The sequence below is a fragment of the Saccopteryx leptura genome, chromosome 3, assembly GCF_036850995.1.
Source record: "Saccopteryx leptura isolate mSacLep1 chromosome 3, mSacLep1_pri_phased_curated, whole genome shotgun sequence".
In the NCBI taxonomy this organism is placed as follows: Eukaryota; Metazoa; Chordata; class Mammalia; order Chiroptera; family Emballonuridae; genus Saccopteryx; species Saccopteryx leptura.
In genome coordinates this window covers 60,745,681-60,770,087 of record NC_089505.1, presented here as the reverse complement: position 1 = coordinate 60,770,087, position 24,407 = coordinate 60,745,681, and the positions used below count along the sequence as shown (strand labels likewise).

Genomic DNA, 24,407 nt, shown 5'->3' with positions numbered 1-24,407 from the left:
AGCTGCTCAAATGAGGAGTGTGTTACTGACTCCAAGAGAAACTTCCCTGAGCAGATCCTTGATGGAGAAGGAGCTGCCGGAAGCATCTTTTCTTCTGAGTTTCTTCCTGGGCCCGCGGAACTTTCTCTGGATTCCCCTAAGGCCAGCTAATGATGTGCCGTTGTGTAGTCAGTGTTGATAAAGATGAATTCTTTAAAAATGATGCTGGGATAGTGTGAGCAAGGAAAAAGAAGGGTCCCCTCACTGCTGGCGACGAGTGTGTTCACAGAACTTCAATGGCTTACCCCATCTTTACTTAGTTTTTAACCCAATATGCAACAAAATGATATTACAGTCTCACTGTGATGCACTGGGAAGGTGCAGCTCCCCATGGGAAATACCGTCAGAAACGATCAGTGACTCTCATTGTGCAGAAACAGACAAACCTAGGCTGTGGGACATTCCACAGAAAAAGAGGAAAGTGATTTTCACAGGGAACCAAAGTGTGGGCACGTCTAGTTTGAAGGGGACCACAGATGGCAAAGGTAGCCATGTCCCAGGATTGCCTCCCTGACCAAAAACAGAATCAGTAGAAAGGATGTTATTGAAATAATGGAGAAAAATTGAAAATGGAGTGTATATTCGACCGTACTGTAGCAATGTAAATTCCTGGGGTGTCATACTGGTCTCGGGGTAGCACGAGGATTTTATTCTTTATTCTTAAGAGGTACCTGCTGATGCACTTAGCAATAAGACTCATAGTGTCTACAACTTGGGTTTAAATTTTACAAATATTTTTAAATTGTGTGTGCAAACACAGCAAAATGATAACAGTTCATGAATGTGACTAGATGAGTGTCCTTGCAGCTATTTGGTAGGTTAAATATTTTCAAAATAAAAACACTAGGGAACAAAAAGAAATAACCCTTTGAAGACACGTGGGTATAAACCTTCTTAACCCTCAAGAGCCCTCCTGTGTGGACAGGGCCCTAATTGAGCCTCCCCCACGATTTAGAGATGAGAAGACAGATGGGGACAGTCTCTGCCCGGGGTGGTTAGGGCAGTGACAGAGACTGGGGAAACCTCAAGGAGAAGTACTTATTCCTCTGGTCATTAAGGAAGGTTGAGGAAGGGAGGAGGAAATGTGTTTGCTGGACATAATTATGGAAGCAACCCCACAGAAACGTTAAAGAGGTCTGACTTTGTCATCTGTAGATAAATCTTAAAAAGAAATTCTGACATGACCCATACCTGCTTAGTGCAGCCTCCAGTCCAAAAGAAGAAAGTGGAAGGAATCAGCCAAACTGTGAACTAAGGGACCCAGAACTGACTTAGAGGCCTTGGCAAGATCTGTCTATCAGTGTCTGGCTCCTGATCTCCATGGGAGCTAGGATTGTTGCCACTGTTGCTCCCAATAACAAGAAGAGAAAAGAAAGGTAAGGGAAGGACCCAGACTTGCAGTGCTGGGTGAATGTCTTAGGGTTCTTAACAATGCACTCTATAGCATTGATGAGGAGAGATAGCGTTTATCATTGTTAGTAATCCTGTTCTTGCTATAAAGTTGGTATTCTTAGAAATGCACAGAAGATCCTCATGCAGGGGTAGCGGTTAGGAACTGGACCCTGAAGGTAAATCTGTCTCCAGCTCTAATGTGAGCGCTGTGTCCCACCCAGATGCCCTTGGCCAGCTGGCATGGGCTGAGAACACCTCACAGTGCCTTTACTCAGTGGGACCTCTAGCCACTCAGCCTTCACTCTCTCCACTCAGAGGCACGATTTTGGCCTATGACTGACTAGAATGCGGGTGCAAAACGGTGGTGTTCTTTCATGACAGGTGCAACTCTGTGGTGCAATATGTCAGATTGAACTAAAGTGTAATTTCAGCCAAAACACCTCTTTCCTTAGTCTCCCTGTCCACCGTACCTCCTTTCCTCACTCCCTTTCTCTTGAAAATGCTCCCTCAGGAAAGCACTTGACGAAGAAGCTGTCTCCGGTTCTGCTTCCAGGACATACATCCCGAGGAAAGCACTTCCTAGCTGTGTGCAGTGTATTAGAAATTCTCGTTTCTACAACAAATACCTCATCAAATTGAGTTTCTGGGGTTTCATTAGGCTAGATAGCTAAATATTAGTAAAGGAAGGAAGCAGAGGGATTCATATGTTGAGCATAATAAATTAAGGAAGAGGGAATCAAAAAATAACATTAATAAAAATGAGAAGGCTGCTTCAGTAAGAAGTCCCAGCATTCCATTTTTTTGGGAAGCTATAGCATTTGCCCCAGGGATTGCCTTGCTAAAAGGATTAACATCTCTCTATGTCTCATGTAAGGAGGAGGGACAGTTTTTCAACCTCTTCAGGGTACAGCCAGTCCATTTGAAGACTATGGGGGAAGGTGCTTCTGTGCTTCCACTTCAGGGAATGTGCAGTGGAAGCCAAGATGACACCCACAGAGGCCATCTATCCTAGAAGAAGGATCAGATTGGTTAGTGGGAGCAAACAACACAAGCCCACAATAGATTAAGAAGTTAATTGGTTAATTCAAGGTTAACATCAAAGTTGAGAAAAGACCTTCCCTTTTCCTTCCTGCCTTGAAAACACGTTCTCACCCTGTTTGCTTGTGGGTTCTCCAAGAAGCCATGCAGCTCTAATGGCTGTCTGGGGCCCAGCAGCAGCACGGGGTCTAAGTGGGGGCTCCAGATGTTGGCCTCAGTGCAGCACCAGCCTGGGTGCAACCAAAAAGTTAATACTGGTCAGATAGGGACAGGGACAAACTGTACTGAACCATGGCATGGAATTCCTGAATATTGGTCTTTGCACTGGACTTAATCAGGACAAGATAGGACTTTTTCTATGATTCAATGAACAGAAATGAGATGCTGGGAACCTGCAGACAGCCTTCATTTCAGCCATGAATACATCTTACCACAAAAGCTTCACAACCCCGTACATGAGTCCTTTGGAATGCTTTTCCTGAGACTCCATAAAAGACCATTTTCACCACAACAGTTTAACATGATAGAAATTTATTTCTCACTTACAACATGCCAACTTGGTGGAGAATTTTGTGAGGTGGAGGTGTGGTCTGTTTCACTCACTCTTTCAGGGACTGAGGCTGATGGAGTCTGTGCCATCTTTTTTCGTGTGACTCCAAGGTCACTATTTATGGCCACATAGATGGGAGGACGGGCACTCTTTTTTTTTTTTTTTTTTTTTTTTGTATTTTTCTGAAGCTGGAAACGGGGAGAGACAGTCAGACAGACCCCCGCATGCGCCCGACCGGGATCCACCCGGCACACCCACCAGGGGGTGAGGCTTTGCCCACCAGGGGGTAATGCTCTGCCCCTCCGGGGCATCGCGCTGTTGTGACCAGAGCCACTCTGGGGCAGAGGCCAAGGAGCCATCCCCAGCGCCCGGGCCATCTTTGCTCCAATGGAGCCTCGCTGCGGGAGGGGAAGAGAGAGACAGAGAGGAAGGAGAGGGGGAGGCGTGGAGAGGCAGATGGTCGCCTCTCCTGTGTGCCCTGGCCAGGAATCGAACCCGGGACTTCTGCACGCCAGGCCAACGCTCTACCACTGAGCCAACCGGCCAGGGCTTAAGGCACTCCTGCTTTTAAATCACTCAGGGTCAGAAGTGACACTAGTCATTTCTGACACATTCTGTTGGTATGAAATAGTCACATGGTCTAGCTACAGGGAAGCATGGCTGGAAAGTGTAGGTCTTGCTGGGCCGTCACCACTTAGTAAGAGCTCTAACCCTGAAAGGAGCATGGGTCTTTGGAAGGCAGTTATATCTGCCACACTGTGTGACCTTGGGCAAGTTATTTATCTTTTGGGGAGGTCAGATTCCTTACCTATAAATATGAACAATTAATAGGATCCCCACATCACTGTGGTCATGAATCAATGACTTGAAACATTCAAAGTGTTGGACTAGGTCTTAGACAGACTAAGGGCTCATAATATCAACTTTCTTTTTTTATCATTTGTTGAGAACTCATTTTGAGTAATATCAATATAATCCTCACCACCATCTATGACATGCAGATAATCATTACACCTGCCTTACAGAGAAACAGGATAAAATTCAAGGAGGGAAAGTGAATGAGCTGTGGCCCCACAAGTAGAGAGCAACAGAATCAGGCTGAGTAGCCAACAGAAATGTACACCAAGAACTGTCAAACTTTTTACTAAGAAACCCCACAACCAACCTTTGCGTTTGCCTAAGAGGAAGAGCTCCCAGGACGGTTACCTTAGCCTCCCGATTTCCCTCCCTGGCCGGGCCTCTGCCAGCCTTATCACTCTTATCCTCCACCACTCTCCCTCTTAGCCCCTACAGTCCAGCACTTGCTTTCTTTCTAACCCTCACATATACCCAGTATGATCCCACCTCAGGGCCTTTGCATCTGCTCTCACCTATTCCTAGAATACCCCTGCCACCTGTCTCTCATGACAGGCTTTTTCTTTTCACTTTGCTTGCAGCTCAAAGGTTACCTCCTCCTCAGGCAGGCCCTTCCTGATCCCAGTTCAGTCACTTACATTCACATGACTTGTCCAACACCCAGCACCATTTGTTTGTGCTCACATATTTGTTTAGTGTCTTGTCTCTCTCATTAGGCTGTGAGCGCAACAAAGCATGACTCTCGTTCTTTTGGTCGTCAGTATCCCCAGTGACGAGGACAGTGCCTGGCACAAAGTCTAGCCTCCGTACGTGTTTGTTGACTAAAAGAAGACATTTGTGGGTGACCTGTGACCCTATGTGCCTCTTTGTCAATCTTCTTTCCCTTCTACCTCCAGGGACCCTGTTTCAGGCCATGCAGGACTTCAGAGGGCACCACTCACACACAACTCTGCAACTCATTGGGGAGGGGACAGCATTTCAAGAGTGCACAACATATATAAATATACTGACGGCTCTGTTGTCAAGTTTCCCTCCTCTTCATTCATTAATTCATCCATTCATTCATTCACTCAATCAGTAAATATCTACTGAACACTCATGATACACCAAGCTAATGATGCAGACAGTGGAGATAAAGAAAACACCTCTGTGCCAGTGTGGCAAATTTGGAACTTACAAACAAAATAAAAATAAAATGTATATCAATGTCAAAAACTAAACCTCATTGTGATGTAAATATCTATTTTTCTTTCTTCTCTATTGTTCTTCTCACCCTTTCTTTTCATCTGTAGTCTCTGACAAATGGCCCTGGTCCTCTCCTGTCTCCCTCCTATCCTGTGGGCTAAGCTGGTTGCACACTCCTGCAAAACCAATTGTGAAATATTTAGACATTTGGGAATCTGTTTGTTAAACTGTTGATGGCTTCAAATACAGAGGTAGCAGGAATACTGGCACCATAGTAATAGCCCAACCTTATGAGGCAAGGGTTGTTGATGCTGTTTTATTGGAAAGCTGGATTTTTAGCACTTCAGTGTTCCCACCTGTTTCTAACACAGAAACATTGCTTTATCAAAGAATATTCGAGGTCTCCCAGTGCTAGTCAGCCTCTTCCTGTCATACCTTATCTCTCTTCTGGGCAGCAGGAACGACAGGCCACTGTGCTGACAGGGGAGAGACAGAATAAGGAAAAGGAGTAGAAAAAGCATGACAAAGATCATGAATAAAAGCATACAAATGAAAACAAGAGGGGCAAAAAGATAAATAAAGGAGAAGTAAGAATCTGTTGGGGGCTGAGGTTAGAGTAACAAAATCTTGGGCAGCAGCCAAGACTCACCACGCAGTGTCCTCACAGGCGGTTGGGCCATCTCCCCACCTGGGGCCAGGAGGTGGACAAGCTGCCATGAGAAATGAGAAATGGCCATCCTGAACCATGAAGAGGATGGGGGTGGGGACCCATACAGGAAACTGAAGAGGAACGAAGGCTGTATGTGGACCAAAGGGGGTAGGGGTAAGGATGTCCCAGTTTTTAACTGTTAAGATCCCTGGGCCCTGAATCCCAGGTCTTAGGGAGGAGGGACGCATGGAGTCTTGGATCTGAGAAAAGAGGAAGGACTCAGGTTTCTCAGCCTTTAAGCTAGTTGGACTAAGGGAGCAGCCTCAGTGTCCTTTTGAAAGGATGTCTATTCCCCACCCCTTTCCTGTCTGCCTTGGGTAAGAGCGGCTATAAAAGGCTCAGTTTCCTGGGGACAAAAAGAAAAAGCTAAAGAGTTCTAACTGCCTTGACGATGATACCTGCACTGCTGACAGCTGTCCTGGGCCTCACCCTGCAGGTGCCCTGTGAGTGAGCACACCAACATGGGGTGGATTTCCCGGGAAGGTGAGCCAAGACAAATTTGCTGTTTCTATCTCAGGGGTGCAGGCCCTGACCTGTGAGTGGGGAACCCTGAAGTCTGTGAAGAACACAACAGAACTGCCCTTCCACTGGACGGCTGGCAGGGAGGTCTGCAGGGAAGGCCAGGGTTGCCAAGACACGCTGATGCTCATTGAGAATGGTGAGAAGGGACCCAAGATCCCAACCCTGACCCCCATCCTCACCTTCCCTGACCAGCCCTGCCAGCTTTCTCTGTGGAGAACCAGAGACACCTCTTAGAGCAGGAGCTGTCCCTTCCTCCAGCAGGTGCACGCCCTCAGGTGCCCAGTACCCTTCTCTCCAGACTCTCACCACAGTCATACCTTTCCTCTAGGACACTGGAGTCCTGATTCTCACCTGGTCTCTTTCTCTGTCACTTAGGACCCCAAGTGCTTCTAGTAATCAACAAGGGCTGTACCCAGAGGAAGGATCAAGAGACCCAGGTCACCGTGCACAGGGCAGGCCCTGGCCTCTCCGTCGTCTCCTACACCCATGTGTGTCGCCACAACGATTTCTGCAATAACGTGTCCAGTACCCTCCCACTCTGGACTATGCCCACCACTGCAGGTGCCAACAAGGAGGGAGAGGAGGAAAGGAGAGGAGAGGGCTGTAGGAGGAGGGATCACAGAGGGACTGTTCATTTAGACCCCCTTTCTGTCCCCTGGCCTGTCCACACTGCCCAGGGCTCCCTCTCCTTGCACAGCTCTGCTAACAGTCCTGGGCCGCAAACTGGACTGACTGCTTTGTTGAGTTCAACCCCCACCTCAGACTCTGGTGATGGCTCAAACCTGGCCCATGCTCCTTTTTCTGTACAGCTGAGCTTGGCTCACTCATGTTTCACTCAGTGTTTTGGCATTTCCTCTTCCGAAGTGCAATTATGTTGTAACTTCGCACTGTCTTTTTCTGTATCATAACCAGGATGAGGTGATGGTTCGCATTTTTCTGCTCTTCTGGGCATCTTATTTTCTAGAACTATGTAAAAAAAAAAAAGGTGGTGGGTGAAATGTGCCAAAGTTCCTCTTGGGGCACCTGATGTCCACATTCGCTTACTCCTTCAACCACAAGCCCCAAATTCCTGACTCTAGAGCCACATCAGTGAAACCCACAGATGGCAAGTCTGGGTAGATTGAAGAGGTTGCATCTGAGGTCCAGCAAATGCAGGGGGGTAGAAGGCACTGGATCCAAACGCAGAACCTGCTCAGTCAGCCCTTCCTCTCTCTCACCTCCCAGCCCCAGGATCCGTGCGGTGCCCCGTCTGCTTTACTACGGAAGGCTGTGAATCTGCACCAGAGATGACCTGCCCCGTGGGGAACACACACTGCTACAACGGGGTCCTCCAACTCAGGGAAGGTAGGCTGAGATATTGGGGTCCTAGCTGGGCATTGAAGGCAGGGAGGGTCTGAAAACCAAGCCTTGAGTCTGTGTTGAGGGAGGGAAGCTGAGGCCTGGGAACCGGAGGAGGACGGCTTGGACTCTCCGGTTTAGATGGTCTATGAGATAGCACCTCAGTCTCTCCCACTCTGTCTGGCCCCTTTCCACAGGGAACACCAACAGCACTGTGAGAGTCCAGGGATGCATGCCCCAAGCAACCTGCAACCTGCTGAATGAGACTCGGGAAATCGGGCACCTGTCTGTGAGAGAAAGCTGTGATACCAATGGTGAGTCCCATGCCCGGAGGACAAGGCTGTGCCTGCCCTGCTGCCTCGGGGTAAACTGACTTCGTGAGAGTTGGACTTCTATACACAGCTTGCCAATATTAGCATCTGAAAGTGATTTAGAAGTTTATTACTCACTGAGGAATGGGTACAGTGCAGAGTTGCCTTGGTCTGTAGTTTGGGGTGAACATATATGTAAAAGGTTAAGAGAAGGGGAGGAAAAATGTGTGGCCCAGGGACATATATAGGACGGAAACTCACTGGTGTGTGTTTTTAATGACACCAGGAATGGCCCACAAAACGAGGGTAGATGTTCTAGGTGAGAGTGTGGGGGCTGAGGGGACTATCTGAGGGGTACACAGCGCTGGTTGCATTGCATGCCACTTCATCCACTGGGTGCGGCAGGGTGTGCTGAGTGCCTGGTTCTTACACTGGGAGAGACTCATAACTTCAGTTCCCCTTCTCTGCACTCTGAACTGCAGTAACCCTGGTATCTCTCCTGTCCTCCATGACCACCCACCTTCACCTCCACCCCCCACCCATGGGACTAGAGCCCCCAGGACCCATCCTGCATAAGACAGAAGGTCAGAAAGAAAACCAAAGAAGCTTCAGGTGTGACAGGAACAGCACGAGCAAAGCGAAGCATCCACACTCACCCTCGCATTCCTAGTGACTAGGACAGTGCCTGACACAAAGTTCAGCCCTGTTAATACATGACAACTAAAATAAGACTCTTTAATGATGACCTGTGACCCTATGTGCCTCTTTGTCCACCTTCTCTCCCCTCTACCCTGAGGGACCCTGTTTCAGGCCAGCACAACTCCAGACGGCACCACTCACACAGCAACACTGTGTCTCACCGGGGAGCAGGGAGTGTTCCAAACATGTACAAGCTCTATCAATGTAGGATGGCTCTGTTGCCATGTTCCCCGCCTCTTCATTCATCATTCATTCATTCATTCATTCACTCAATCAGTAAATGACTTCTGAACACCCACGATAGGCCAAGTTACAGGTGTAGACATAGTGAGAGGTAACAGAAACCCACAGCAAACAAATAAAAATAAAATGTATAAAAATATCAGAAATAAACATACCATTGCAAGATACACATTGACTTCTCTCTCTCCTCTACTGTTGTTCTCACTTTTTCTTTTTCCCTGCAGACTCTGCATTCACTGAGTAATGTCCCTTGTCCTTTCCTGTCTCCCTCCTACCAGAGGGCTAAAGTGGTTGTGCAGGTCTGTACAACCGATTGTTAAATACATAGGGATTGGCAAGCTGGTAGATACATTTCAAAATTGGTGGCTTCAGGTTAGATGAAGCTGAAATATTTGCAACAGAGTAATACGCCAACTTCATGAGGCAGGTGTTGCTGACGCTGTGTTTCTGGCCAGCTGGTTGTCCAGCACTCTACCGTTCTCATCTGGTGAGCAGAGAAACAGTGCTTTGTCCAGCGATATCTTAGTTCTCCCTTAGATATTCAGTCTCCCACTGCCAACCTCAGCTCCCTCTGCTGCAGGACCTGGAGACTCTAAGCTACGTTGTGATGGAAGGGAAGAGAACAGAAGAATAAGGAAGACGAGGAATTGAAAAAGCATAATTACAGATCATGAAAAGAAGAATAAAAAATGAAAGCAATATTTGAAAAAAGAGAAAAAGGAGAAGTAGGAATCTGTGAGGGGCTGAGGTTAGAGTAAAGAATCTTGGGGACCAGCCAAGACTCGCCCCACAGTGTCCTCACAGGCTGTTGGGCCATTTCCCCACCTGGGGCCGGAAGGTGTCCATGTTCCCAGGAGAAATGAAGAAACTGCCTTCCGCAAACTACCTTGATACAGCGTTGGGGTGGGGACCCCACAGCTGTCTGAGCAGGAACGAGGGCTGGAGACATGGGCTGACAGGGACTGGGGGTCCAGGTGACTCAGTGTGTAACTGGTAATGGCTCTGCAACCTGGACTCCTGGGGTGGGGGGGGGGGAGCAAGGACTAGATCTTGGGAGGATGCGGAGCCTGGACTCTTGGGTCTGAGGGAGGTGGAAAGAATCGGGATTCCCGACCATTAAGCCAGCGAAACCAGCAGGCTGGGCACTGACCTCCTTTAACAAGACTCCTCTCCCCACTCCTTACCTGGTTCCTTGGATGAGGAGAGAGATACAAGAGCTCGGTTTCCTGGGAGAAAGGACAAAAGTGAGAGAGTTTTAGTTTGCTGACATGAACCCTGCCCTACACCCAGTGCTCCTGGGCTTCACCCTCCTGATGCCTCGTGAGGGGAGAACACAACATGGGAGGGGATTTCCTGGGAGGGGGCGCTATGATGGATTTGTTGTGTCTATCTCAGGGGTGCAGGCCCTGACCTGTGAGTGGGGAAGCCTGGAGACTGTGAGGAATACATCAGAACTGCCCTTGCAGTGGACGACTGGCAAGGAGGTCTGCGGGGACGGCCAGGGTTGCCAAGACACGCTGATGCTCATTGAGAATGGTGAGAGGGGACCCAGAGTTTCAACCCTGACCCCCATCCTCACCTGTGCAGGGATAGCCTCCTCCTGACCAGCCCTGCCAGCCTTCTGTGTGGGGGCTCAGAGACCCCTCCCCGTATAGCAGGAGCTGCCCCTCCCACCAGCAGGTGCACGCCCTCAGGTGCCCGGTAGCCTCCTCTCCAGCCTCTCACCACAGTCAGACGTTTTCTCTAGGACACTGGAGTCCCAATCCTCACCTAGTCTGTTTCTCTCTATCATGTAGGACCTCAGGTGTTTCTGGTACTCAGCAAGGGCTGTACACGGAGGGAGGATCAAGAGACCCAGGTCACCGTGCACAGGGCAGGCCCTGGTCTCTCTGTCGTCTCCTACACCCGTGTGTGTCGCCACAAGGATCTCTGCAATGACCTGTCAGGCACCCTCCCGCTCTGGACTCTGCCCACCACTGCAGGTGCCGACAAGGAGGGAGAGGAGGAGAGGAGAGGAAAGGGCTGTAGGAGGAGTGGATCACAGAGGGACTGTTCATTTAGACCCCTATCTGTCCCCTGGCCTGTCCACACTGCCCAGGGATTCCTCCCCTTGCACAGCTCTGCTAACAGTTTGGGCCCCAAACTGGACTGACTGCTCTGTTGAGTTCAACCCCCACCTCAGACTCTGGCTGTGGCTTAAACCTGGCCCATGCTCCTTTCTCAGTATGGCTGAGCTTGGCTCACTCATGTTTCACTCAGTGTTATGGAATGTCCTCTTCCAAAGTGAAATTATCCGGTAACTTTGCACTGTCTTTTTCTGTATCAAAATCAGGATGGGGTGATGGTTCACATTTTTCTACTCTTCTGGGCATCTTATTTTCCAGAACTATGTAAAAGAAGTAGTGGGTGAAATCTGCCAAAGTTCCTCTCGGGGCACCGTCCTGTCAGGCCTCATGTCCACATTAGCTTACTCCCAACCATAGCCCCAAATTCCTGCACTCTAGAGCCACATCGTGAAACCCACAGATGGCAAGTCTGGGTAGATTGAAGAGGATGCACCTGAGGTCCAGCAAATGCAGGGGCGTAGAAGGCACTGGATCCAAACGCAGAACCTGCTCAGTCAGCCCTTCCTCTCTCTCACCTCCCAGCCCCAGGATCCGTGCGGTGCCCCGTCTGCTTTACTACGGAAGGCTGTGAATCTGCACCAGAGATGACCTGCCCCGTGGGGCACACGCACTGCTACAACGGGGTCCTCCAACTCAGGGGAAGTAAGCTGCGATATTGGGGTCCTGGCTGGGCATTGAAGGCAGGGAGGGTCTGAGTACTGAGTCCTGAGACTGTGGTGAGGGAGGGTTGCTTTGGCCTGGGACCCCAAGAGGTTGGCATTGCATAGTCTCATCGGTGGCATCTCTCTCCTGTCCACTCTGTCTGGCCCCTTTCATCAGGAAACATCAACACCGATTTGAGAGTCCAGGGATGCATGCCCCAAGCAACCTGCAACCTGCTGAATGAGACTCGGAAAATTGGGCACCTGTCTGTGAGGGAAAGCTGTGGTTCTAATGGTGAGTCTCATGCCCGGAGGACAAGGCTGTGCCTGCTCTGTAATCTTGGGGTAAACTGACTTTGTGAGAATTGGACATCCATGCACCGCTTCCCAAAATTAGCATCTGAAAGTGATTTAGAAGTGTATTACTCACTGAGGGATGGGTACAGTGCAGGGTTGCCTTAGTCAGTACTTTGAGGTGAACATATCTGTAAGAGATCCAGAGGAAGGGGAGGGAAGATGTGTGGTCCAGGGACATATATAGGACTGATACTCACGGGTGTGTTTTAAATGACACAGGAATTGCCCACAAAATGAGGGTAGATGGTCTGGGTGGGAGTGAGGGGGTCGAGGGGATTCTCTGAGGAGCATGCGGGGCTGGCTGCTTTGCATGCCGCTTCATCCTCTGGGCGCTGCAGGGAGTGCAGAGTGTGTGGTCTCACTCCGGGATTGACTCGTTTCTTCATTTCTACTACTCCACACTCCTGACTAAGCTCTTGAGTAGCACTGGGTCCTCACCTCTCCACCACCATCCCAACCCATGCTCATCAATCTACCATCATGGTACAAAAGCAGACCTGCAGCCGTGCTGTAAGTCCGGAGAGAAACCTGAAGGAGCTTCAGGTGTGACAGGGACAGGAAGAGACAAGCAGGAACACAGGCAATGCCCCACTCACTCCCACAAACCCAGCCCAATCGGTGCAAGTGGCAGACTGAGAATGTCCTGGAGTGTCTCAGTGAGAAGCACAGGTGGTGGGGAAAAGAGTGGGACTTAGGATAGTGACGTGAGGCCCTTCCCTGTCTGAGCATCAGTTTCCTCATCTGCTCATGGCACCCAGTCCTTGAAGCTTCACTGAGAAAAGTGAGTGAATTCAGCAAATATCCTCTGTGGCCTTGAGTCTCTCTGACTAGACTGGGAGCCTGGTGGACAGGGCCTGGATGTCACTGACACCACGGTTCCCAGCCTGAGGCAACATAGGGGCTGGCTGAGGATGGGAAGTGAGTGTGTGCAGGATTGCAAGGTCTCTCATGGAGATGCCAGAGAACTCAGACCCGGTCCCTGCCCTATAGAGCCTCCAGGATGAGGAGAGACATCACGCACGCAGATGGTCACAGGGCTCTGGTGAGCAGGGTTGGGGAGTTCTGAGGAAGAAGATAATAATGTCCTGGGGGTGGGCTGTCTAGGAGGGCTTCACAGAAGAGGTGCCCTGTGAGCTGTGTCTTGAAGATCAAGTGCAGTTGATTAGTAAAAGAGGAAAAGGACATTAGCAGGCAGAGGAAACAGCATGTCCAAGGCCTGGTGGTGGGAACCAGTACCGCTTTCAAGAAGGGCTCCTCAGCTCCTCCTGGGAGTGTCACAAGTGCAAGGGGTGCAGCTGGAACTAGGAGTGAATTCCACTTGTCAGGTAAAGAAGCCGGGTGTGGCCATCCTCGAGATAGTTATTCCAATCAGAAAGCACAGTGTATCAAGGCTGAGGAGGCAGGAAAGGACCTGCTGTGAATGGAATGTATATGGGTGAGAGAGTGGAGAGGGAGGGGAGGTGGCCGGTGGTAGGCCAAGGGGCCAGAGGCCAGAGCGACACTTTAGCCATTCTCCTGAGGGCTGGGAGCCATGGAAAGGTGCTGCACCAGGAGGAAGAGTCTGAGTCTCTCCTTTTGAGGAATCCTCTTTAAGTCTTTGCTCCTCATCTTTCAGACCAGGTAACATTCATCGTCCAGAAGGCGTTCCTGAAACAAATAAAATTTAACTCAAGGCACACCACATATCACACAGACACATAGCACACAATACACATGACAGACAGACCACACTCACTGAGCCACACATGTGGCTTCTTACACCAGACACACACCACAAAACTCGTACACCGCACAGCACACACAACATGCATACCACATTTAGTCTCCTTACTCGGTCGGTACATCCTACCGGGCTCCTGCCAGCTGTTCCATTCCTACCTTTTGTCAATCTTCCTCTTAGCCCCTACAGTTCAGCACCTGCGGTCTTTCTAACCCTCACACACACGAAGATTGATCCTACCGCAGGGCTTTTGCATCTGCTTTCGCCTCTTCCTTGAATACTCTTGCCACCTGGCTTTCATGGCAGACTCATTCTTTTCTCGCTGCTCTCAGATGAAAGGTCAGCTCCTCAGGCAGGCCCTCCCTGATCCCAGTTCAGTCACATGTGTTCACCTCCCTCGTCCAACACCCAGCACCGTCTAAGATTTGATTGAGCTCACGTATTTGTTTCATGTCTTGTCTCCCTCATTAAGTTGTGAGCACAAAGAGCAGGGTCCTTGTTCTTATTGGTCTTCTGTATCCCCAGTGACTAGGACAAGCCCGGCACAAAGGTCAGGCTCTGTAAATATATGTCAACTAAAATAAGACTCTTTAATGATGACCTGTGACCCTATGTGCCTTTTGTGCACCTTCTCTCCCCTCTACCCTGAGGGACCCTGTTTCAGGCCAGCACAACTCCAGACGGCACCATTCACACAGCAACACTGTGCCTCACTGGGGAGCAGGGAGTGTTTCAAACATGTACAAGCTCTATCAATGTAGGATGGCTCTGTTGCCATGTTCCCCTCCTCTTCATTCATCATTCATTCATTCATTCATTCACTCAATCAGTAAATGACTTCTGAACACCCACGATAGGCCAAGTCACAGGTGTAGACATAGTGAGAGGTAACAGAAACCTATTGTAAACAAATAAAAATAAAATGTATAAAAGTATCAAAAATAAACATATTATTTCAAGATACACATTGACTTCTCTTTCTCCTCTACTGTTGTTCTAACCTTTTCTTTTTTTCTGCAGCCTCTTCATTTACTGAGTAATGTCCCTTGTCCTTTTCTGTCTCCCTCCTATCAGAGGGCTAAAGCTGGTTTTGCAGGTCTGTACAACCAATTGTTAAATACATAGGGATTGGCAAGCTGGTAGATACATTTCAAAACTGGTGGCTTCAGGTTAGATGAAGCTGAAATATTTGCACCAGAGTAGTACGCCAACTTCATGAGGCAGGTGTTGCTGACGCTGTGTTTCTGGCCAGCTGGTTGTCCAGCACTCTACCGTTCTCATCTGGTGAGCAGAGAAACAGTGCTTTGTCCAGCAATATCTTAGTTCTCCCTTAGATATTCAGTCTCCCACTGCCAATGTCAGCTCCCTCTGCTGCAGGACCTGGAGACTCTAAGCTACGTTGTGATGGAAGAGAAGAGAACAGAAGAATAAGGAAGACGAGGAATTGAAAAAGCATAATTACAGATCATGAAAAGAAGAAAAAAAATGAAAGCAATATTTGAAAAAAGAGAAAAAGGAGAAGTAGGAATCTGTGAGGGGCTGAGGTTAGAGTAAAGAATCTTGGGGACCAGCCAAGACTCGCCCCACAGTGTCCTCACAGGCTGTTGGGCCATTTCCCCACCTGGGGCCGGAAGGTGTCCATGTTCCCAGGAGAAATGAAGAAACTGCCTTCCGCAAACTACCTTGATACAGCGTTGGGGTGGGGACCCCACAGCTGTCTGAGCAGGAACGAGGGCTGGAGACATGGGCTGACAGGGACTGGGGGTCCAGGTGACTCAGTGTGTAACTGGTAATGGCTCTGCAACCTGGAATCCTGGGGTGGGGGGGGGGAGCAAGGACTAGATCTTGGGAGGATGCGGAGCCTGGACTCTTGGGTCTGAGGGAGGTGGAAAGAATTGGGACTCCCGACCATTAAGCCAGCGAAACCAGTAGGCTGGGCACTGACCTCCTTTAACAAGACTCCTCTCCCCACTCATTACCTGGTTCCTTGGATGAGGAGAGAGATACAAGAGCTCGGTTTCCTGGGAGAAAGGACAAAAGTGAGAGTTTTAGTTTGTTGACATGAACCCTGCCCTGCACCCAGCGCTCCTGGGCCTCACCCTCCTGATGCCTCGTGAGGGGAGAACGCAACATGGGAGGGGATTTCCCGGGAGGGGGCGCTATGATGGATTTGTTGTGTCTATCTCAGGGGTGCAGGCCCTGACCTGTGAGTGGGGAACCCTGCAGACTGTGAGGAATACATCAGAACTGCCCTTGCAGTGGACGGCTGGCAAGGAGGTCTGCGGGGACGGCCAGGGTTGCCAAGACACGCTGATGCTCATTGAGAATGGTGAGAGGGGACCCGGAGTCCCAACCCTGACCCCCATCCTCACCTGTGCAGGGATAGCCTCCTCCTGACCAGCCCTGCCAGCCTTCTGTGTGGGGGCTCCGAGACCCCTCCCCGTATAGCAGGAGCTGCCCCTCCCACCAGCAGATGCACGCCCTCAGGTGCCCGGTAGCCTCCTCTCCAGCCTCTCACCACAGTCATACCTTTTCTCTAGGACCCTGGAATTCTGACTCTTACCTCGTCTCTTTTTCTGTCACTTAGGACCGCAAGTGCTTCTAGTACTCAACAAAGGCTGTACCCAGAGGGAGAATCAAGAGAGCCAGGTCACCGTGCACAGGGCAGGCCCTGGTCTCTCTGTCGTCTCCTACACCCATGTGTGTCGCCACAAGGATTTCTGCAATGATCTGTCCAGCACCATCCCGCTCTGGACTCTGCCCACCACTGCAGGTGCCGACAAGGAGGGAGAGGAGGAGAGGAGAGGAGAGGGCTGTGGGAGGAGCTGATCACAGAGGGACTGTTCATTTAGACCCTAGTTTTGTCCCCTGGCCTGTCCACACTGCCCAGGGCTGCATCCCCTTGTACAGCTCTGCTAACAGTGTGGGCTGCAAACTGGACTGATTGCTCTGTTGAGTTCAACCCCCACCTCAGACTCTGGCGATGGATCAAACCTGGCCCATGCTCCTTTTTCTGTACAGCGGAGCTTGGCTCACTCATGTTTCACTCAGTGTTTTGGAATGCCCTCTTCCATAATGCAATTGCCCTATAACTTCCACTGTCCTTGTCTGTACCATAACGAGGATGGGGTGATGGTTTTTATTTTCTTGCTCTTTGAGCATCTTGTCTCCCAAGACTGTGTAATGGGAGCTGTGGGGCAAGTCGTTCCTGGGTCCTCCCTGGGTACCCCTTTTAGCTTCGGTCCTCATTGCCTCTCCCCATCTCATGTCCATCCCTTGCTTTCTCGCAACCACAGCCCCAAATACCTGCACCACAGTGCTACTTAAGAGCAACCCAAAGAGGGCAAGTCTGGAGATTGAAGAGGTTGAATTCGAGGGCCTGCAAATGCAGGGGGGTAAAAGGCACTGGATCCAAATGCAGAACCTGCTCAGTCAGCCCTTCCTCTCTCTCACCTCCCAGCCCCAGGATCCGTGCGGTGCCCCGTCTGCTTTACTACGGAAGGCTGTGAATCTGCACCAGAGATGACCTGCCCCGCGGGGCACACGCACTGCTACAACGGGGTCCTCCAACTCAGGGGAGGTAAGCTGCGATATTGGGGTCCTGGCTGGACACTGATTGCAGGGAGGGTCTGAGGACCAAGCCCTGAGTCTGTGTTAAAGGAGGGATGATGAGGCCTGGGAACCGGAGGAGGGTGACTTGGACTCTCAGGTTTAGATGGTCTAAACCTCAGTCTCTCCCACTCTGTCCGGGCCCTTTCCACAGAGGACATCAACACCGATTTGAGAGTCCAGGGATGCATGCCCCAAGCAACCTGCAACCTGCTGAATGAGACTCAGGAAATTGGGCACCTGTCTGTGAGGGAAAGCTGTGATGGAAAAGGTGAGCGCACACCCAGAAGATGGCGCTGTGCCCTGCTCTGCAGCCTCGGGGAAAATGACCCTTGTGAAAGTTCGACATCTGAACCCATTTTGTCATTACCGATACCCACTGTAATTGAGAAGTTGATTAATCACTCAGGCAAAGTCAGGGCTTGTCCTCTTGGCTGGTGTAGGGTAAGGATGAGAGTAAATGGTGTTCAGCGGAAAGGAAGGGTATGGTGCATGGACCAGGGGACAGATATAAGACAGGAACCCACTGGTGTGTGTTTTAAGTGACCTGGGTATTGGCCTACTAAGTTAGGGTGGGCTGTCCCGGTGGGGGGTTTCCAGGAGCAGTGACAATATCTGAGAGACACTGGGCTGGCATTCTGCTTTACCTATTGGGCATGGCAGGGAGTGCAGAGTGCATGGTTCTCACTCCGGGATTGACTCGTTTCTTCATTTCTACTACTCCACACTCCTGACTAAGCTCTTGAGTAGCACTGGGTCCTCACCTCTCCACCACCATCCCAACCCATGCCCATCGATCTACCACCATGGTACAAAAGCAGACCTGCAGCCGCACTGTAAGTCCGGAGAGAAACCTGAAGGAGCTTCAGGTGTGACAGGGACAGGAAGAGACAAGCAGGAACACAGGCAATGCCCCACTCACTCCCACAAACCCAGCCCAATCGGTGCAAGTGGCAGACTGAGAATGTCCTGGAGTGTCTCCGTGAGAAGCACAGGTGGTGGGGAGAAGAGTAGGACTTAGGATAGTGACGTGAGGCCCTTCCCTGTCTGAGCATCAGTTTCCTCATCTGCTCATGGCACCCAGTCCATGAAGCTTCACTGAGAAAAGTGAGTGAATTCAGCAAATAACCTCTGTGGCCTTGGGTCTCTCTGGACCCTGGGAGAAGCAGCACAGGAGGTGAGAAGTGGTCAGGTTCTGGAGGTGGAGGTGGTTGGCAGCTTAAGCCAACAGGATATCCTGATGAGTGCAACACAGGGTGTGAGACAGAGAATCGTTAACAATGACAGCAAAGTTCTCAACTTGAGCAGTTGCAAGACAGGAGCTGTGCTTGACCAAGACCTGGAGGGTGGGGCGGGGGCGTGGGGCCAGGCAGGGAGGAGGGCAGCAGGGCAGCGGGAGGATGCTGTGGTCTGTGACGCGGCAGGTGAGCGTCCTGCTGCGTGGGGCTGTTGTGAACGTGACATGCGTTGGTGGGTACCACATCATCAGCTCAGGAGTCTCTGCATCAAGGGACACATCCCTGCCGGTCAGGTGATGGCCTTCAGTGAGAGTCTGGGTTCCCAGTTTTCAGACAGATAGGACTTCGGAGGGACTTAGAAGCCAAGGAGGTAGAGAGTGCTCATTAATCACCGTCTTCCCCATCACTGGCCCCAGAGAGCCCAGCTCAGCTGATTACTAGCTCCGGGCCACTGGGAAAGCCACTTCCCAGCCCTTCAGCCTCTGTTTTCCAACTTGAACATGGGGAGGAGGAAGAAAACACCACCTACTTTGGGCGCCGTTTTGAGAAAATGAGGTATCCCAGATGAGGGAGCTCCTTGGGAAACTTAAATGGGCTAATCCGTGAAAAGCACTCACAACAGCCAGACATATAGTCGATGTTCAGTGCACAATATGCATTGGAGTATTTTTGTTTGGAACATAGGGTTTCTCAGTTAAGAGAAAATAAGGTGTCAGTCTATACTCCTTGATATTCAGATGAGGACCTTGATGCCCAGTGAGAGCAGTAGATTGGCTCATGTTAAAGAAAAGCCATCTGTCTCTCTCACACCCCAAGGGAGGGGCAGCCTTCCTCAGGGGTGTCAAGGAAGGTCCCTGCAGGTGCTGGAGCAGAAGTGGCGGTATAAAGAATGAGGGTCATGTTCAGACTTCAAAGGTCCCTTCTAAACCTCAGACTGAGTGACTGTGTCCAGGTTATCTGGAGTATGGCACAAGAACATGATCACCCTCCCAGGAATGGGACCAAGAAGGACAGACATGCTAGTTCCTGGACTTACACAGACTCTGGTAATTTCTTCTCTCCAGCTACTCGGACTTGTGAACGGGGAGTAATGCTCCAATTTAAACAAAATCTGTCTCGGGAACCCGTGCAATGGGATACACCCAGGAAGGTGACATGTGGTTTGGATGAGGTGTGTCAGGAGACACTTCTGCTCATCGACACAGGTGCGTGGGCCATGCTACAGGGTGGGCCCTGCTACTGCACAGTGTCCTGGGTCTCCCACTCCAGGTTTTGTCTCCTAAACTTTCTGCCTAATTCTCCCCATGTCTGCAGTTCTACACCCCACTCTTCTTTCTGCACCTCGGTTTCCCCTTATGAAAACTGGGGGCTACGTGCTGGCAGTAACAGTACCTACCGTGCTGGGTAGTCACGAGAGTATATTCTATGGTTTATGAAAAGAGCTGAGAACAGGGCTGGTGCATAGTAACATCAGTGGCTGTGAGCCTCATTGAGCACATGTTGTGTACCAGCCTCTGTGGAATCCCTTGGGTCGGCCTTCCTGTGGCTTTACGTGCCAGCGGGGAAGCAGAAAATCCAGCAGGGGAAGGAAATAGGCAGAGTGAGGTGAAGATCGCAGTTTGGAAAACTAGAGATCAGGGCAGGCTCCACTGTGAAGGCGACGCTGAATAAGAACTGAGAGGTGACAGAGCTGGGGGGGGGGGGGGGACGGGACCCAGGCTCAGGCTCCAGTCTTCTCCGCACCTGCGATGCCCTGTGCCCTTGTACTCAGGGAACCTGCTCTCACTCTCCGCCTGCTGAGCATCCAGGAATCGCTGGTCCCTGTCTCCCTCAGAGCCGCCCTTTCCCAGCCCAGCTGTCACTCTTTCTTCCCACAGGAACCAGATCACTCATAGTGGGGAGCAAAGGCTGCAGCAAGAGTAAGAAACAGAATTCCCAGACTGTCTCCATCCACTCGAGGCCCCCTGGATTGCTCGTCGCCTCCTATGCCCATTTCTGCTCCTCCAACGGGTGCAACAGGGCCCAGAGTAGCAGTGTCCTGCTGAACTCTCTCCCTCGTTCAGGTAGGAGAGCCCAGAGGGATGCAGGTGACCAAGGATATGGAGAGATGGAACCCCAGAGACTCAGAGGCTCTGGGCTCAAGGAGGATGGCTGCAGCTGGGAGAAGAGCTGTGCACCCCAACCTTCTCTTTGCTCCCCAGCTGCCCCCGTCCCAGGAGACCTGCATTGTCCATCCTGCGTGCAGTTGGGTCAATCCTGTTCAAGCTCTGAAAATGTCATATGCCCCAAAGGCACCACTCATTGTTACAAAGGTCAAATCAGTCTCAGAGGAGGTGAGAGCTGAAGGCCAGGTCCCAAGGATGAAGGGGGTTGGGGCCTGGATTTTGGTGCTATGCAGGGAGTGTGCCTGAGGCCCTGGCTCAAGGGCTTGTGGGTAGAGGGGCTGCGGACCCAGATTTCTCGCTCTGAGTAGAGTGGCCTAAGAGCCTGTTCTCTGGTCTCAGGTGGGGAGTGGTAGGGTCTGGGATTCCTGGGTCTTAAGAATTTAAGTTTTTACTACTCTGAAACCCCTCTGACACAGCCTTCACTTTCTAGGTGGGTTTTCATCCGCACTTGCCATTCAGGGCTGCATGGTCCCAGCTTCCAGCTCCTTGTTGAACCACACCAATAATATTGGCGAGTTCATCGCAGTTGAGTTCCCTGAGGGTGAGAATAATCGTATCATAGCCAGGGCTGCTTCTGTTCCCTACCTGGCTTGGGAGGTAGGGCTGGGGATATCTCTAGCTTTTTGGTATGGAACAACCTCCCTGCTGGCTGACTTCATTTCCCCATGATCCTTAGCCCCTGCTGACCCCTAAGCCCAACCCTCCCTCTGACTTCATAACAAAACACTGAGTTGTTTTTTGATCCTCTCCATGAATTCTCATCCACATGCACACAACACACTTTGTGACCTAGTAATAACATATGGAAGGGCCTGGGAGCAGCTGAACCATCCCTGTGGGAGAGTGGACATTCAAACAGTGACCACATGTATCTGATAAATAAAGACACCATCTTTTCTCCCAGTGCTGGGGTTTCTCTATGGGAGAGGAGGACAGGACCCCTGGAGATCTGGCGTGTGGGAGGACAGGGATCCAGTGAAAGATTGACCCTCTCAGGCGCGTCCTTCGCTGGACCGGTGCACACTTCCGTTCCAGCCTGGGTAACAGAGCCTTCGGGGTGCTGCAGCCACGGGTGTTTTGGCATCACCATGACCAGGGAAGTGAAGATGCACTTTGACCAATGGGGATTCTGCTTCGGAGTCAGTTTTTCTGCATAAACAGGGGCTTCGTCCTATTTGAATCACTGGACATATAGGTTTGTGTGAAGTAGAGAAACAAGAGAATGTGCAGTTTCTTGAGGCTGATGTCACAGGGTCTGTCACCACCCATTGCCTGGAAGGCTGAGGAGAAGTCATCACCATTACTAGAATCCTGAGAGAGGTGGCGGGATGGTTAGAGAGGGCTGCCTCCTGACAAAAGTGCTGATCTCAGGCTGTGGAATCTGTCCAGCCACAGCAGCACTAGAGGGAGGGAGCTGGGGGATTGGTGGCCTCACTCGGTGTCACCTCCTGGTCTCCTGTTATGGTTCCCATTGACTGCAGCAGCTGGAAAGCAGGAGACTCCAAGGATGGATGTGGTCCCCATGGATCTGACCCCAACAGCGTGTGTGGGGAGAGAGGGAGAGAGTGAGTCTGGAAAAGGAAACGGTGTCCAGAACAGTCCACCGTTCTCCTCCTCACATCTGCCCCTTCCTTTGTCCAGACAGAAACCAGAGTCTTCAATATAGAGGACACACAATTCCCATCTGTTACTTAATCATAGTGACATGGCATGCTAATGACAATAAAGACAAACTGCCCCAGCACGAGGACCACTCCTCATCTGCTCCCCTGCAAGGCAGATGGGAAGCTGGGAAGGTCCCGAGTGTGTAATCGGAGCTGCCTTCTTCCTCCACACGTTCTACATTCTCATCCCACTGGCCAGCACACTCTCATCCCTCTGGCCAGCTCACTCTCATCCCACCGGCCAGCACACTCTCATCCCACCGGCCAGCACACTCTCATCCCACTGGCCAGCACACTCTCATCCCACCGGCCAGCACACTCTCATCCCACCGGCCAGAACACTCTCATCCCACCGGCCAGCACACTCTCATCCCACCGGCCAGCTCACTCTCATCCCACCGGCCAGCACACTCTCATCCCACCGGCCAGCTCACTCTCATCCCACCGGCCAGCACACTCTCATCCCACCGGCCAGCTCACTCTCATCCCACCGGCCAGCACACTCTCATCCCACCGGCCAGCTCACTCTCATCCCACCGGCCAGCTCACTCTCATCCCACCGGCCAGCACACTCTCATCCCACCGGCCAGCTCACTCTCATCCCACCGGCCAGCACACTCTCATCCCACCGGCCAGCACACTCTCATCCCACCGGCCAGCACACTCTCATCCCACCGGCCAGCTCACTCTCATCCCACCGGCCAGCACACTCTCATCCCACCGGCCAGCACACTCTCATCCCACCGGCCAGCTCACTCTCATCCCACCGGCCAGCTCACTCTCATCCCACCGGCCAGCACACTCTCATCCCACCGGCCAGCACACTCTCATCCCACCGGCCAGCTCACTCTCATCCCACCGGCCAGCTCACTCTCATCCCACTGGTCAGCACTCCCACCGGCCAGCTCACTCTCATCCCACCGGCCAGTTCACTCTCATCCCACCGGCCAGAACACTCTCATCCCACCGGCCAGCTCACTCTCATCCCTCTGGCCAGCACACTCTCATCCCTCTGGCCAGCACACTCTCATCCCACTGGTCAGCTCACTCTCATCCCTCTGGCCAGCACACTCTCATCCCACAGGCCAGCACACTCTCATCCCTCTGGCCAGCACACTCTCATCCCACTGGTCAGCTCACTCTCATCCCTCTGGCCAGCACACTCTCATCCCACAGGCCAGCACACTCTCATCCCTCTGGCCAGCACACTCTCATCCCACCGGCCAGCACACTCTCATCCCACCGGCCAGCACACTCTCATCCCACCGGCCAGCTCACTCTCATCCCACTGGTCAGCTCACATATTAGGCTGCTTGTTCTTCCACAGCTGCCAGAGGTTCTGTTCATTAGTATTCAATCTTTATTCTCTTGTGGGTCATTTTGTGTCTTGCTATGTCTTCAAGTTCACTAATTTTGTTGTTGTTATGTTGGATGCTAGATATTTTGGAAGTTTTCTGATAAATATTCTTGAACTTAGTTCTGAGGTGTATTGACCTTTTCTGGAAACCAGATTTTTCTTACTGCCCCAAAGCTTAGATATGGAGTCTTCCTCTGTTTGGCCAGAGGCTATCACATCCACTGGACACTTCTGAGCATATATTCTCTGGGTATACTTCTGAAACTTCAAATAGGATTACAAGACTTCAAAGGGCTTCTCCCATAAAGTGCTCATTGAGACATTGGCTAGGGAGGTGTTAGAAAGGGGATACCCCACTCGTAGAGTGCTGCCCAAGCTGTGGCAGCCATGTGGTGTATCTGGGTCCTCCAGGAGCCAGACTCCAGGGTGGGTGACATGTCAGAAAGTTTAGAGAGGCTATGTGTCTATAATACACCGAAGTGCTGGTTGCCACCTGGCGTCAGACATTACACATTCCCCTCCACCCGGGAGATGCCTTGGGTGGAGAGCTGGGCCCCAAGTTCCTGAGTGAATTTCACCATCACCAGAGACCCGCCCAGGGGGCTGCACTAAACTGATGGAGGTGGAGCATTATGCAACTTCTACTGAG

At 51.2% G+C, this 24,407-nt stretch overlaps 1 protein-coding gene across 1 annotated transcript; it reads left to right on the top strand.

Moving 5' to 3' along the window:
* Positions 1-6,142: 6,142 nt before the first annotated feature.
* On the top strand, positions 6,143-21,630 carry CD177 (CD177 molecule). The gene is made up of 17 exons (XM_066371836.1): positions 6,143-6,211; positions 6,286-6,426; positions 6,666-6,851; positions 7,515-7,634; positions 7,826-7,942; positions 10,277-10,417; positions 10,678-10,863; positions 11,530-11,649; positions 11,827-11,943; positions 15,914-16,054; positions 16,313-16,498; positions 17,186-17,305; positions 17,489-17,605; positions 19,637-19,777; positions 20,450-20,635; positions 20,774-20,905; positions 21,168-21,630. Exons 1-17 carry the CDS (start codon positions 6,160-6,162, stop codon positions 21,404-21,406), a joined length of 2,442 nt encoding a protein of 813 aa, XP_066227933.1. The 5' UTR covers positions 6,143-6,159; the 3' UTR covers positions 21,407-21,630.
* Positions 21,631-24,407: the final 2,777 nt, after the last annotated feature.